At 39.8% G+C, this 13,822-nt stretch overlaps 1 protein-coding gene across 5 annotated transcripts in view; it reads right to left on the bottom strand.

The window, feature by feature from the left end:
• DOCK5 (dedicator of cytokinesis 5) overlaps nt 1-13,822 on the bottom strand; it is a 113,456-nt gene that overhangs the window by 33,066 nt on the left and 66,568 nt on the right. For all 5 annotated transcript variants that reach the window (XR_011327594.1, XR_011327595.1, XM_069801059.1 and 2 more), the window contains exons 19-28: nt 12,640-12,737; nt 11,594-11,683; nt 10,359-10,459; nt 7,810-7,944; nt 6,957-7,068; nt 5,729-5,799; nt 4,626-4,732; nt 4,038-4,174; nt 3,219-3,314; nt 2,200-2,298 (exon numbers count right to left, since the gene is read on the bottom strand). Coding sequence is in view for 3 of the 5 variants with exons in the window: in XM_069801059.1 (XP_069657160.1) it covers nt 2,200-2,298; nt 3,219-3,314; nt 4,038-4,174; nt 4,626-4,732; nt 5,729-5,799; nt 6,957-7,068; nt 7,810-7,944; nt 10,359-10,459; nt 11,594-11,683; nt 12,640-12,737 (1,046 nt within the window). In the remaining 2 variants the exon portion in view is untranslated. The remainder of the gene's footprint in view (nt 1-2,199; nt 2,299-3,218; nt 3,315-4,037; nt 4,175-4,625; nt 4,733-5,728; nt 5,800-6,956; nt 7,069-7,809; nt 7,945-10,358; nt 10,460-11,593; nt 11,684-12,639; nt 12,738-13,822) is intronic.

Genomic DNA, 13,822 nt, shown 5'->3' with positions numbered 1-13,822 from the left:
ACTGCTCCAAACAAAGCTGCACATTTTGTGCAAACACTAAACTGTTCCAAACAAAGCTATATCACACCTTAAGACTTGGGGAACGCAAGGTTGAATTGTAGAATAAGAGAAAAGGAAAAGGAAAAAGAAGAGAGATGAGCAAAAGAAGGTAATATCAAGAATATGGATTTCTATATTGTGGTCTCTACAGATATAAATGCTACCTATGAGCATTTAAATGGATTCTATTCTCTACAAAGACAGCACATTAGCATTCAAAAATGAGAGGGACACAAAGAAGGTCACATGAGAAATCGCCACCTTGCAAAGATCACCAGCAAAAAAAATTCTGTTGAGCTGAACAGCTTGCTCTCAAGAATTGGCAAGCGACATCGATGTAGAGAGAGAAATGGGCATTTGGTGCTGCCTCAGTAAAAATCTTTTAGGCATTATTAAATCCGAGCTTGATGGAAAGGTTTGGACTTGACAAGGGGCACCTTGAAGATGGGAATTAACCTACAACAGTGTTCAACCAACCAATTAATGATGCAATGCCAGGGCTGAAAATACCAAAGCAAATAAAAACCAACAATAAACAATAAATAAAAACAATTATTGCAGTAAACCAAAATGCAATGTTCTATTGGTGTTAACAACTACTATACCACCACCTATGTGGGCTTGCTTCTGTAGATTTAAGGATTTGTAAAAATTAAATTACAAATTGGTATTTTCAGTCGGTATTTGTTTAAATGATATGCAGGTAGTTCTAATGATTACATAATTCACCCTCCTGATATGTCTTCGTGTAGAAGCTTTATGTATACACACAGAAATACAAAAGAAATATTCTCCTATTTGAGTCAGAAGATGCAGAACTACATGGTAAAACAACACATCTTCAACTTGCAAGCTGAGCTTCAATCTGAAGTTTACATTTCAGGGAAGCTTTTAAGCACCTGTTTAACCTTACCTTGAACTAAAGTTATGATTGTCTCCTACAAGCTCAACTGCTCTTGAGGAAAAAGAAAAAAATTCTGAATTGTGGCCCACTCAACATAAAATTTGTTTCAATTCTGCCTTGAATCCACCTTTTTCTGAAATCTATCAGATTTATCTTCCTAGCACCCTTCCTCAGACACAGTATTTCTACATAACCCTGCTGAAAACCTTTTCACTCATGTACTTGATGAACACGAGCAGAATTCCTTAATCTACTTGATTTTGTTTCTTCTTCCTTCACAAAAAGATATCGGTAATAGAAAAAGTAATTCTAAAACTAGACAATGAGTGCTCTCTATAGACAATGCAGCTGAGTCGCCTTTTAGATGCAGAAGTGACAGAAATGTGTGCGTCCTGTAGGGGGCTATGTTGCTCAACAGATTGCAAGCAATTCCAACTGCACAGGGAAAAAAGAGATCACCTTGCCATCCAAAATTAATTACAAACACCTTCTTGTGGGTTTTGATCTAGCTTTTACAGGAAGAACACAACTCCAGGCTCTTCCCCAGCCAGTATTTAAATAAGCAAGCACTTCTAAGTTGCAAAATGAGGAGTGTGGGGACAAAAAAGCCAGAACAGTTGCCATGTCATGCTTCAGAGACTTGCACAAGTAGTGGTTATGGTTCTGACTTGTTCTGGGCAGTCTGGAGAAAAATCTGGACACAGCTGTTAATTCTAAGGGCACGAAAAAAACCCCAACCTAATGTTTCACCTGGTTTCATACTGAAAGTCTTTAGGGACGTGAATTGTACACAGTTTTTAACATGGAGGGAACTACTGCATTGCTGCCCACTGAAGCAAGACTAAAGCATTTAATTAAACTCTAGAGGAGGGGAAAGAATGAGAAAAAGAGAACAGGATCACAAAGAGATACAGTGAGAGCAAGAGAGGGGAAAATGCTTTTCCTTTTCATCTTCATTCACTCTTCTAGCTCCTGACCTTTTACTTGCACAGAATTAAACACTCATTAAACATGTTTTTACTCAATGCCACAAATGCTATTCTCGGGCATTACTGAGTCAGCAACATCCACTGTGTATACCCAGCAGGGGTGATGTGAATATATCCCCAGAGGCTGTGGCATTAGGTGCCCATAAGTCATTGCTGATGAATGCCGTATAATCACTCCAAACTGAATACAGTAACTTGAAATGACCTTTCAGAAGCAGAGTGTAATTCTTTATGGACCAAGCTAATCCCCCAGCCAGGCTGACTTACAATAATGTCCTGCCTGGTTTTGAAAGTATTGATGTAATGGTTGTAATGGAAATCATCCATCTGCCTCAGAATGGCTGTCATGCAGGCCACAAAAATACCCTAGAATAGGAAAAACAAAACATTTTATTATTTTCCTGTATTAAGCACTGTAAGTTCAAAGTATGGCATATGCTTTCAGAGTTCCGCCTAATCAAGTATCACCGATCACAATTCTGCTTATCTATGTCCTGACATCAGTCTGTGTGACTGTTTAGTTTTCTACGCCAAACCACTCAAGACTTCCTAAATTTCAAGTATGAAGTCTGGCTATAGCTTGTTTTCTCCCCAGGGATCACAGTTTGCAAGAAAAACCCATCTTCCAAACACTGGAATATAGATATGTATATGAACCACTTCACCCTACCTTAAGGGTCTTTTCCAACCTATATGATTCTATGATTTTCAGATTTACTATGGCCAACTGTAATTCTCATGGCTGACATATTGGTAGTAGCATTAACTTGACCTTAGAGTTATAAAAAATAAGATACTGCTATATACGCCCAGCTCTTGATTTTTCCATCTTTCCGTACATGAAGTATAGGGCAAATTAAAACATACCAACTTGCTTATACCTTCTAAGATGCCACACAGTAGTCAGAACTACCCTTTAGAGATGCCTCACCCTTCAGCATTTAATCCTATTCAGCTAAGGTGACAAAAGAGCATTTTTTCAGCAAAGACTCCTTGTGTATTAGAAACTGCACTGAAACCAAATTCTCTGTGCACAAGGGCCCAAAGGAACTTGAAATCACAGCCAACTGTGACTCAGTTCAAACTGCTGCTGGAGTAGGACGATTTGTATCCTAATACCTGGTCTCAGAAAACCACCAAAAGCCATGTTTTAGTGGCACAGAAGCCCTGCAGGAAACGGAAAGATGACTTCATAAACCACTGCTACACACTGAAATCTCCCAGGAGAATAAATTCCACTATAACAAATGGCAAAGTAATAACTGAAGCAAGTAAAAGGCTCTCACAATGTGTGGAGACTGTCTGCTCATTCCAATCACTGTGCGGTTTATTCTCCTTAGCAGGCGTTCCATGATCAGCTGGATGTGGACAGCAGTGGGCCCCTGGGGATATTCAATAATGAAAATTTGAGACAATTCTTAATGTATACTGTTCTATAGAGTGCTCCCTGTGTGGGAGGACTGCCCTCACAGTGGTTAATTGTAATTAGAGGATGCAAAAAAGGAGATTTAAAACACATGAGCAGTCGATTCAAATACTGTAGGTATACACTTGATGGAGAGCTAACGTAATTGATCTATACCAGCTTCATTAGTTCACCCTGGTATAGCTAAATCAAAGCTGGTGTTTTGATTTGGCTTTGTTTTCGCTGAACAGTTCTTCAGCTCAAACTATTCTTTTCACAGCAACTTAGAATCAATTTCCATGACTAATGTGGTGAGTAACTGTATTCTCCTGACTGAATAATGATCATTGTCCCTACTTCATAGCAGAGAAAACGAGAAACCAAATACTTTTATGACTTGCTCCCAATAATTCAACAAGCCACCAATGTAGCTGGGAATAACATTTTGGTCCCTGGAAAGAAAAGTAATTGCTTTTTGTACTGTAGTGATAACCGCTAATTCAACCTTTCATGACTCCCTTTTTAGACACAGCTACTCTACGTGCAAAGAGACTCAAAGAACCATGCAGCAATGCAACACAATTTCTGTAAACATCAGAACTTTGTAATTCGTTAAAGCATAAGTTGAGAACATTTCTTTGCCATAACTTCTCAAAAGAAGAATTAACCTTAATTTGCACCCTTGACAGTTCATGCTCACCACATCTTTCCGATCCAGGACTTCAAGCACATTGCTAAGTAGCTGTGAGCAGGCTTCGTGGTCAGGCTTGTTTGAATTATCATCCAACTGGCCACTTAGCTGATCTATTAGCAGTGGCAGAAGAGCATCTCTGCATTCTAAAAAAATGAAACAGAGCACCACACCTTATTTGTCTCAGGAAGCTCTTCAGCATTCGGTATACATGGATACCACACAGTAGCTTTCTGCTCATAACTTTATCTTGGACACCAAAACATGCTTAAATCCACTTAAGTTACCACTAACAGACTAGAGAGAGTCATAAATAACCTGTAATTATACGTATTGCATCAAACAGTGCACTCTCACCTCCTGCCTCTTTCTAAATCAACACACTGGATCAGGATCCTACAGCATTAGGCATTGTATAAAGACTGAACAGCAAAAAAAGTTTCAGTTGTTCCATGGCAAGGAATATTTCTAAAGATGGATTTAATGGTAGACTACCACTGACGACTGACATAAAGGGCTTGTGAACTTGAAAGACATTTTTGTTTTTAAGGATGCGTGGCCCCATGCAGAACCCAGGGACTTCAATTTGCTACTTACCAGACTGTTTAAACAGATCACTCTCGACTATCTTGGTCATGCAGTTTAGCTTCTGTCGAACTAACTGGTTGTCAGGAATACTTTGGATAAACTTGCTGAAGAGGACACTAGTGTGCAAAACACAAAGTAAGCAGATGGTCAGCATTTTCACCCAATGTGATTCCATCCTACACTTACACTGTCCTGCACCTGGGCAAGTCAAGCAGTTTTGTCACTATGTGGACACGTTACCCGCAAGTGGTCTCCATGGAAATTCCTATGGAGCCCTAACTTATTTTCATGAAACTTAGCAGAGGACTTTTAGTAAAACTGAACAGTATTCAGAAACTGCAGGCTTAAGCCTCTTAAAATGAAGTTTGCATCCCAAGACACACTAGATATATCACAAAAGCTTATAAATAGGCAGTACTATCTGCCCTCCAGTGCCAGCATAAGATAATCGTACTTACTTTCATACAAAATGAAAGCAGAATTTTGCAAAGCTTCAGCAGACCACTGCTGAAACTTGAAACGCAGCTATAAACAACAGCAAGAACACATCCTTCCAGATGCCCCTTTCATCAAGAGTGATGACTCATTTCAATCTGAGATTCCATTAAATTAAATTCCATGTACATTTGCTGTCTGTCTACTGTTTACGAGCAAATTATTTGTGTCAGAACAAGGAAGCATGGTTGGGAGGTTCTGGGCAAAGCTACGAACACCAAAGAACACAAATCCATACAGTGTTGTGAATTTCCTGAATAAATAAAACTTTCATTTTCCCGACCAAGGCTGTGCCTTTGCCACACGTTTTGGTTTACCTCAGAAGCAATCATTAAGAATTGGTAGAAACTTGCACAACGTTTCAACATATCACTCCCCAGTCCTCAAATTTTGGTCTTCAGTAAAATTTCAAAGTGCCTCAGAAAGCGCAGTTGAGATGCATAGACTCCTTTGAACTAAACTAACTTCCTTTAAAGCCCTGCAAGCGCTTCCTCAAATTCTTACACAGTATGTGCACCATCATGTCATAATCAGAGTGGCTGTTTTTAGGGAAGTTTCCAAAATTCTTCCCAACAGACAAGCTGGGTTTAGAGGACAAACAAACTTAATATGGTTACCTGAGCTCAACAGGGTCAAACACCAGTTTGACATCATTTACGATGCTTGGCAAATACTTTAAAGCTGCACCCTGCAAGAAAAAAACCAAGGACATGAAACACACACGGAAACTGAGTTAGACTAGCTAGTTCATTCTATAAGGGTGTAAAGTCTCAACAACAATGCGCATAGCTAACATAGCAAATCTAGTCTTTGTCAAGAGCAAGTATGTGGACACTTGTAGACAACTGTCTTAAGTTCAAATTTCTGCATCCAAAGAGCCTCCAGCAACCACACATCTGCAGTGCAGAGTGTAAAAGGTGAAGGAGGAAGGATTTGTAGCCAAGTTCTTTAGTTTTTGCAAACATCCTGCAGTTCCAGGGATTAAGCTGCTTATAGCCTGACATGAAAACCACTAGTCAGTTAAATTGACTCAGTGTTCTGCATACTTTAGCATGTCCACATACACGGTAATAAGTTATCTAGGTAGTAGTATGGCTTTCATAAAAGTAGCATCCAGACAACTAGGTGCAACAGCAACTAAAGGTCTGTTTGGGATGTTCTATGGCTGCTGCCAGCAGGTACTCTGACTGCATGAGAATCAAAGTTGGGCTTTAAATCACCCAAGTGCTAATTAAAAGTTTAGACTCAATCTTTCCTTCAAACAGAGAAAAGCATGTTGGCTAGAAGAACTGAAATACTGCAAGCAATCTAAAGGCCTCATTGCCTGTAGCAAGTTAGCAGCCTCATTGCACGGCTGCTCCGCAAATCCTTAGAGCATAAACAGAAGGTTCGTAATCCAGCTGACAACAGAAAAACAAGGAAGTATAAAATTTAAGATACATTTAGAAGCCATTTGTTTTTTCATTACTTTCATTCCCAGCATTACACTTATTTTTGCAGTAGTTTAACATTTCTGTCTCCATCACCCTCAAGCCTGGTGTTACTGGTTGAAGTGTCTTCCACACTGCAGTAGATTACACCTTCATTGGTTGTTAGCTTTCATCCTAGCAGGTGCTGAAGGGTTTTCAGCAAAGCCACCACTCTCATCTTCATTTGATAAACTTTGGGCTTTAAATATTCCTTTCCTGCCACACACAGTTCATTAAAACAGACATTCAGAGGTGGTGTGACTCATCTGAATGGGTTTTATGTGCCTCAAAGCTTGTCCCTTTTTCTGCCTGCCCTCCCCAACTGTATCAGTTGATCTAATAAAAGATATTACCTCTCCCTGCAAATTATGCATACCTTAATCTTGACAGCCTCCTCTAAAGGCCGATCCATGAGGACATTGAAGGAGAGGAACAGCTTGCGTATTGCATCATTAAATTCATCCCCATCTTCACTTTTCCCATAAAACCTACAAAGAACAGAAAGAGCTAGTTATACACATAAATCTAGGCTAACAGTGTCATAGTAGCTGAAATATGATTTTATCCTGTGGAACAACATCTTAATGCAATCTCCTTCTACAAAGACATGAGTGTAAAAATGGCATCAGGGATCCTGTAGTAATTTCCTGCTGAAATCTGTTATAAGGGAAGGGCTGCACTTTTTAAAATGCCATTGCATCAAATTCTGCTTGGGTTCCAAGAATCAAGTAGCTCATTCTGAATTAAACAAAAAAGCCAGCATGAACATGAGGAAAGGATTCCAAACATTCACTGTAAATCTCTGAAAACATGTTCTGAGGCTACGGTAAAACCACTGTCATTGACCATACCCTAACTGGACAACATGTCATCTTCACCTCACCTAACAAGTAACTGTGTGTGCATTTGTTTCTCAAAGTTTCTTAAGATGAGCAAGTCATTCCATGTTTTCATTTTTTTAATAAACAACAGGTTCCTTTTCAGCACTACCATATGCTGCTTATAGCATGCTACAGGTGACTAAAAGGATTCTCCTCTTCAAATGAGGTACTTCTATTTTTACTCGACTTACTTGCTCCAGTTGTAGACAAAGGGCAGAAAGATACTCTTCGTAATAATTCAAGGATAAAGGATATGCTGAAGAATATCCCCTCCAGTGGTGTTGACTGGAAGTAACTCCACTGACCTTCAAAAGGAGACATTAAGGATGGCAGTGACCTTGGTCTCACCTCAGGTACAATATTCGTGACTGAACAATGAATCGGAATAGGTACTTCAAGGCTTTCAGAGCAGCAAATAGCAATTCTGTCTTGCTGGAGTCATCAGCATTTCCCACGTAACAGTTCAGTACTTTGGTGAGTTTCCTTTGGAAATAAAACAAAAAGGAGAATAGACACAGTTAAGTTCCTGTGTAAGTTCAGCTTCCTTATTCCAGAGAGGAACTACAGCCTAATAAAGAGATAACAGACAGGGGTTCCTCTTCACAGTCTATTGCCTTCTGAAATCTTTGGCTTCATGGGATGCAAGATTTTCATAACTAGTTTATGAATCCTCAGAAAAGTCTACAAATTTGTCTGCAAACTCCAGCTTCTTGATCTGCTTTTCTTTTTCCCTAGAATGAAGTGTTCAGGAAATTGGAAAACCCATTACTATTGAAAGTGGACTGACACTTTCTCCATGTGTTAGCATTCTCATGTGTGGAGCACAAAGGTCTTCTGAAGCAATACCTACTGAGCGCTTTGAGAACTGCAGACAGAAGTTGCATAAACACATTATGAGTATTTGCTATCTAGTCTCTGCCAAATCAGAAGATCAGGATCTTCTGTGAATGCTATGGCAGCTAATATTCAGGCAAAATCCTCTTCCCTTCATTAAACAACTCACAGCACCCAAAGCAGCAAGTAAGTGATAGCCAAGTATACAACAGCTTTTGCACTTGCTTGCTATATTTGCCACATTGCCAGCATAATTCCCTAGTTTGTCTAAGTCTGGCATGTGGAGCACATGAAGGATGCTATATAATATTATAGTCCACTTGGCATTATGCAGATAGCACATTGTCAAGCTAAGCTGGAAAGAAAGGCAAGGGAACAACAAAACTAAGATACGGTGTGCTCATTAATCAGACAAAGAATTTTATTTATAGTGAAGAGAAATAAAAAGGATGATTCTTCCGTAGGTTACAGGGAAGAAGGAAAGGAAATCATATGCAAGCAGTAGTTGCATGGCCAGGGCAGGGAAGAAAGTAGTCCAGGATATGGGGACTTCAGACCTTTGTGGAATAGTGTTTCCTCACAGGATTATCTTTAGGTTGACAGCCATCAAGAGAGGCTGAATACTCAGGACTAGGAATTCATGCGTATCAGGAAAAGTAAGAAGAGATTTTGAGAGGGGAAAAGGAGTTTGGTTTGTGGTTTTGCCCTCCCTATTGGCCTTAGATTTAACTTTTTAGTTGCCTGTTACCATGAGGGTAATGACCTTTGTGCTGAGGCGCGCTAGATCAAGGAGCTGGAAAGTCAAGAGACCCAGGTATTATTCCTGGCTCTTCCCCCAACTTCCTGAGTATCCTTAGGCATGTAAGCCATGACTACCTATAGCACTTAAACAAATGCCTTAAGCACATGAAGTCAACAGGTTGACCTAAAGGACTAAATTTTCACATGTACCTAAATAAACTGTGCACCAGCTTTTTTCTTTCCCTGATAAAACACAACTAACAATTGTGAGCTTAATTTTTTAAACTGCTTTGAGTTCCACAGATAAAAAACGCTACAGGGAAACAGAATTATTCCTACTGTCCATACCCACACATCCAAATGTGAAGAACTGCAAACTTCTAAACAAATGACAGTCTATGTGAGAGAGTTTCAATATAAAAGTGTAATCTCATGTAATCTGCATGTTAAGCCCCACCATGACATTTAGCCCTTTTCTGAAGTCTGTGGCCTCCTCAACCTGCCTGGTTGTAGGCAGACAGTGGAGGTGAACACCACTCTTATTTCTGCTACCATTGACCTCAGTGTCGCTTGTATTATTTCAGCCACGCATGGTTCTGCTTCTGCTCCCCGTGACCGCATTCAAACATACCCCTAAAACTGTAGCACAGAGTACAAAGTATACAGACTCTTTCAAACTTTATTCTGCTGAAAGTACTTTTGGGGTAGGGTGGATTGAAAAGGTTAGGGCAGGTACTGGCAAGACAAAACATTTCCATGAGCAGCAATACCCTTAAGGCCAGATTTCTTATGAATTTGTGTTCCTTCATCAATTTCCACACCTTCACCACATACCAACTTAACGATATTTTCCGTTGCCTTCTGCATATACCCATAACTGCCACCCCTACCCACCAGTCTTTTAGCAGCAATACTAGACCAAAGCATTCAAAAGTTATAAGGGAGAGATGTATACAGACCGACTGCATTAAACCTGTTTTCAATAGGAAATCAGGCTGAAAAACATGAAGATGCTTTTACAACGCCAACACACACACAGAGGACTACAGGTCAAAGGAGAGTCTGAATCATACTCTCTGATACAGGATTTTCCATGATAGCAGTGTCTTTTCCTTACAGAAAAAATTCTTACAACAGAAACTTTTTACAGGGTAAAAAGAGTAATTACAGGGTTTCTTTCTCTCCTGAAAGCACAGAAGAATAGGGTGGAACACTCTTATCTGGTCTATGCTGCCTTTACCACATTAGCGTAGTTTACTGAAACTATCAGTGAGACACCGTCTGAACAACAGCCTGTGGGGTCTGTGGTTACCAATACTTACACATATGCCAGGGTTGCACTGAAGTGCTTGTAAATATAAGTTTCAAGTACAGGGTTGAAATGCTGGAACTTGATGTCTCCGATCAAAGAAATAATAAATACCTGCCAAAAATTCAAAAGGAAACAGATGTACAAAGCCACACAACCTCTAACTAGCTCAAACATAACTCAGCCTCTAATTGCATGTCATGTGTTTTGCTGGGTCATAGTTTTCATTTGTTTGTTTTTCTAATAGCATTAATGCTACAGGTAGTGTTATTAATATTCTAATAGTCATTAAATATTGTGGTGTGTGCGACTACATCATTGCTCAGAGGGAAGGTAGGTCATAGCAGCATTTGGCTAGAAAATCTTAGAGATAAAGGGAGCTACTTCTCAAAGCAACAACAGTGATACAGGAAGCAGCACTACTCACAGTCTTTCTGTGACATTTTCATAGCACAGGTCAAACAGGCACAAAGCTGCTGAAGGCCGTTTTTCAAAGCTAAGAAACGATGCTTTCCAAAGCTAGAACTCGAGATTCTGATGATTTATACTTATAGCAAACACTCAGTCCTGTTACTTCAATGACGTGTTAGAGCCAGGACATTCTGTGCCCCTACATTCACTCCTCCGACCAATGTCAGCTGGATACATCTGAATTCATATTTCTTCCTGAACTGTCAAGTACGTTATTTGCTGATCAGCATGAAGCACACAGCTTTGTTACTGCACTGCACACCAAAGGCAGTGCCTTTCACACACATACTAAGCAGCCTCTCCAAAGATGAAGAAAAATCCTCGTGAAGTCTTTTGCTCAGTCATTGTAATCCTTCTATAAAGGTTCGGAGGAGCAGTCATCCCTACTGCCCAAGTACTGGGCTAGGATTTAGGGTGCGTAAGTTCTATTCCCGCCACAGCCACAAATCCTCCAACACCATGACCCTGAAGAAATCATTTCACTTTGTGCTTCAGATAGATAATAGGGTTTTTCTCTTCTGTAAATTGCCTTAATGCAAGAAGTTATCTGAAGGAATTACTATAAATTATGTAAACGTTTATTGCTGTTTTCAGTGTGGTTACTAAAAAGCTCAATGTGTATCTCAGTCCTAGCTCCTGAAAATGCCTTAAGAAGTGTTTAAATATAATTTATTTCTCAGAGCAAAATACCAATCACTCATCTAAAGGAAGCACGAGGAAGAGACTGAAAACATGGCTGAAAAACAAACACCCTAAATCCACAAAAGACTCACTCACCAGTGCATCAAACACAAGGAAGTCATAGGTTTCATTTTCTGACATTTCCATCATTATGTTGAAAAGTGCATCAAGGGTGTCTTGCAAAAACTAGAGGGGAAAAAAAAAAAATAGTAAAAGGGTGGGAAAAGATGACTACTTCTGGAATCCTGCACAAGAGCCTACTCTTTTGGATCATTTTTTCCTTTCCAGCCTAGCCCAGTTGGACTGTAAAAACTGTCCATGAAAGAACACTTAAAAAGAGGTCTTAGTCCTGTATTCATTCACATGCTTGTCATGATCATCACACTATTCTCCCTCAGTATAGCAAGGAGGATCTTTTCTTACCAGCTCTGAATGGCCCCACTTTTATGTTTTATTGCCTTTTTATCTAGCAAGAGGCCTACTGAATACACTTAATTCTGTCCATATAGTTTAAGCTTACACTGTGCCAAGTCAACTACATACACTGTACTAAGGCATGACATTTTATGTAAAGACTGGTTTGCAATGACACAGCCTTTACTTTAGTTGTTCAGCAGTTAAGTAAAACCATGGCCTTGCATAATCCCAAAAGATCCACACTTGGAACCACAGGAAGTCTTACTTCCTAAATCCTTCAGCAGACTATTTTCTGTGGCACTTCCCCACATTTCAGGTCTATTCCCCACAGTACTCTGACTACAAGCTCTTTGGGCCTTCTCTGCACTCTGTTCCTAGATTGACAGCAATTCCCGAATCACAATGGAGGCCCAGAGCCACTACTGAAAATTAGAAGTTAGGTTTTGAATGTATCTTCTATTTTGTAAGGATACAGGGGAAAATAAAGTCACCACTATCTCCCCGATCCCGGTAACGTTTAGCTTCAGTAATTCTGGTGAATTCCACTAATGAGAGCTCTTGGGGCAAAGTATAACTTTTGTTCTCCTGTTGCTCAGCAGCTAGAATGGCTCTCCTGGCCTATACGGAGAACTTTTGGGTACAACATAATTGCAACCCTTCAAGGTCAACATCAAGCACAAACATAAGTGTTTGCGTAACAAGGAGACCCAAATCTCTATGCATACCTTGACAATTTCTCCTCCTTCCACCTCCATTAGCTTCCTTAGGTTGTGAGATATGTTCTGAGAGTTAGAACGCCAGTTCAACAAACCCAGCAGGTCAACTAGCAAGGACAGAACATCAGCAATTAGAAACAGATTACAATAACAAAGCTGACTTAATGGCTGCAGAACAATACAGAAGTACTAGAGGTTATTTTTAGAATCAGCTTACAAGGAAAAGTCACACTGATGCACAGAATATTACCCCGAGATAGTTCTTTTGTCTTGGCAAGAAAGTTAAGTTTTGCTATGAATGGAAACCCGGGTGTAATTTGATAATACAAGGTATTTGGTAGACAGCTTTGCACACTTCTCGTTCACTCAAGAGAAGGTATCTCAAGCTAGGAATTTTATTAGTCCATGACTTTTCTTACTAATGCTTGTGTTTACTTTAGAGCAGCCTCTTGGAGATGGTTCTTAAAGTTAAACCTCTTGTATAAATGACATTAAGCTGCAGAGCTGTACATCACAGTTCTGGGATATCCCAGGACCTCAAGTTTAGTTACAAACTACAGTTGCGGCTTTCAAAGGAGTCTGGCAGGTTTCACACACATCTTGCATGTTAATGAAATATGTACATATCATCTCTGTTCTGAAACTAAATTAATTTACTACCTTCAGATGTAAGAATACACGTGAAACTTAACAGCCTTGACAAAAATGCCGCATTCAGAAACAGAGGTTACATGCAGGAGGGCAGAAAGATGCAACTGCGCTTGGCCTGCACATCAGACAGGATAATGAAAGTCAGATTCAGTCCTCATGCACATGGATGTATCAGTATGGCATTTAACTTAAGCTAACTGGCCAAGCTTAAACAGTGAGCAGAACAGCTCATGCCCATCTCCCAGCAGCTACACAGGTACACCTTGATGGAGCCACAGCTGGTGTCATTTTCACAAGCTTCTTTCCCAAAGTCAGAGAGTATGTTATACCAAGAGCCTTCCAGATCTAGTGGAAACTTCACATCATTTATCAGCAGTTTCCAGCATAAACTGTATTTATTCGCATATATACATCATTCTTCATTTTGACCACTTTGGCAACATGCAAAGCAGAGTTAATGCGTAATAGCATCCTAAAGAGTTCAGTTCTAATTGCTACATTCTTAATAGGCAGAGGAAAGAAGGTAAGTAACCTTAAACAT

The sequence above is a fragment of the Haliaeetus albicilla genome, chromosome 13 (assembly GCF_947461875.1).
Source record: "Haliaeetus albicilla chromosome 13, bHalAlb1.1, whole genome shotgun sequence".
Taxonomy (NCBI): Eukaryota; Metazoa; Chordata; class Aves; order Accipitriformes; family Accipitridae; genus Haliaeetus; species Haliaeetus albicilla.
This window is presented reverse-complemented; position numbering and strand designations above follow the sequence as displayed.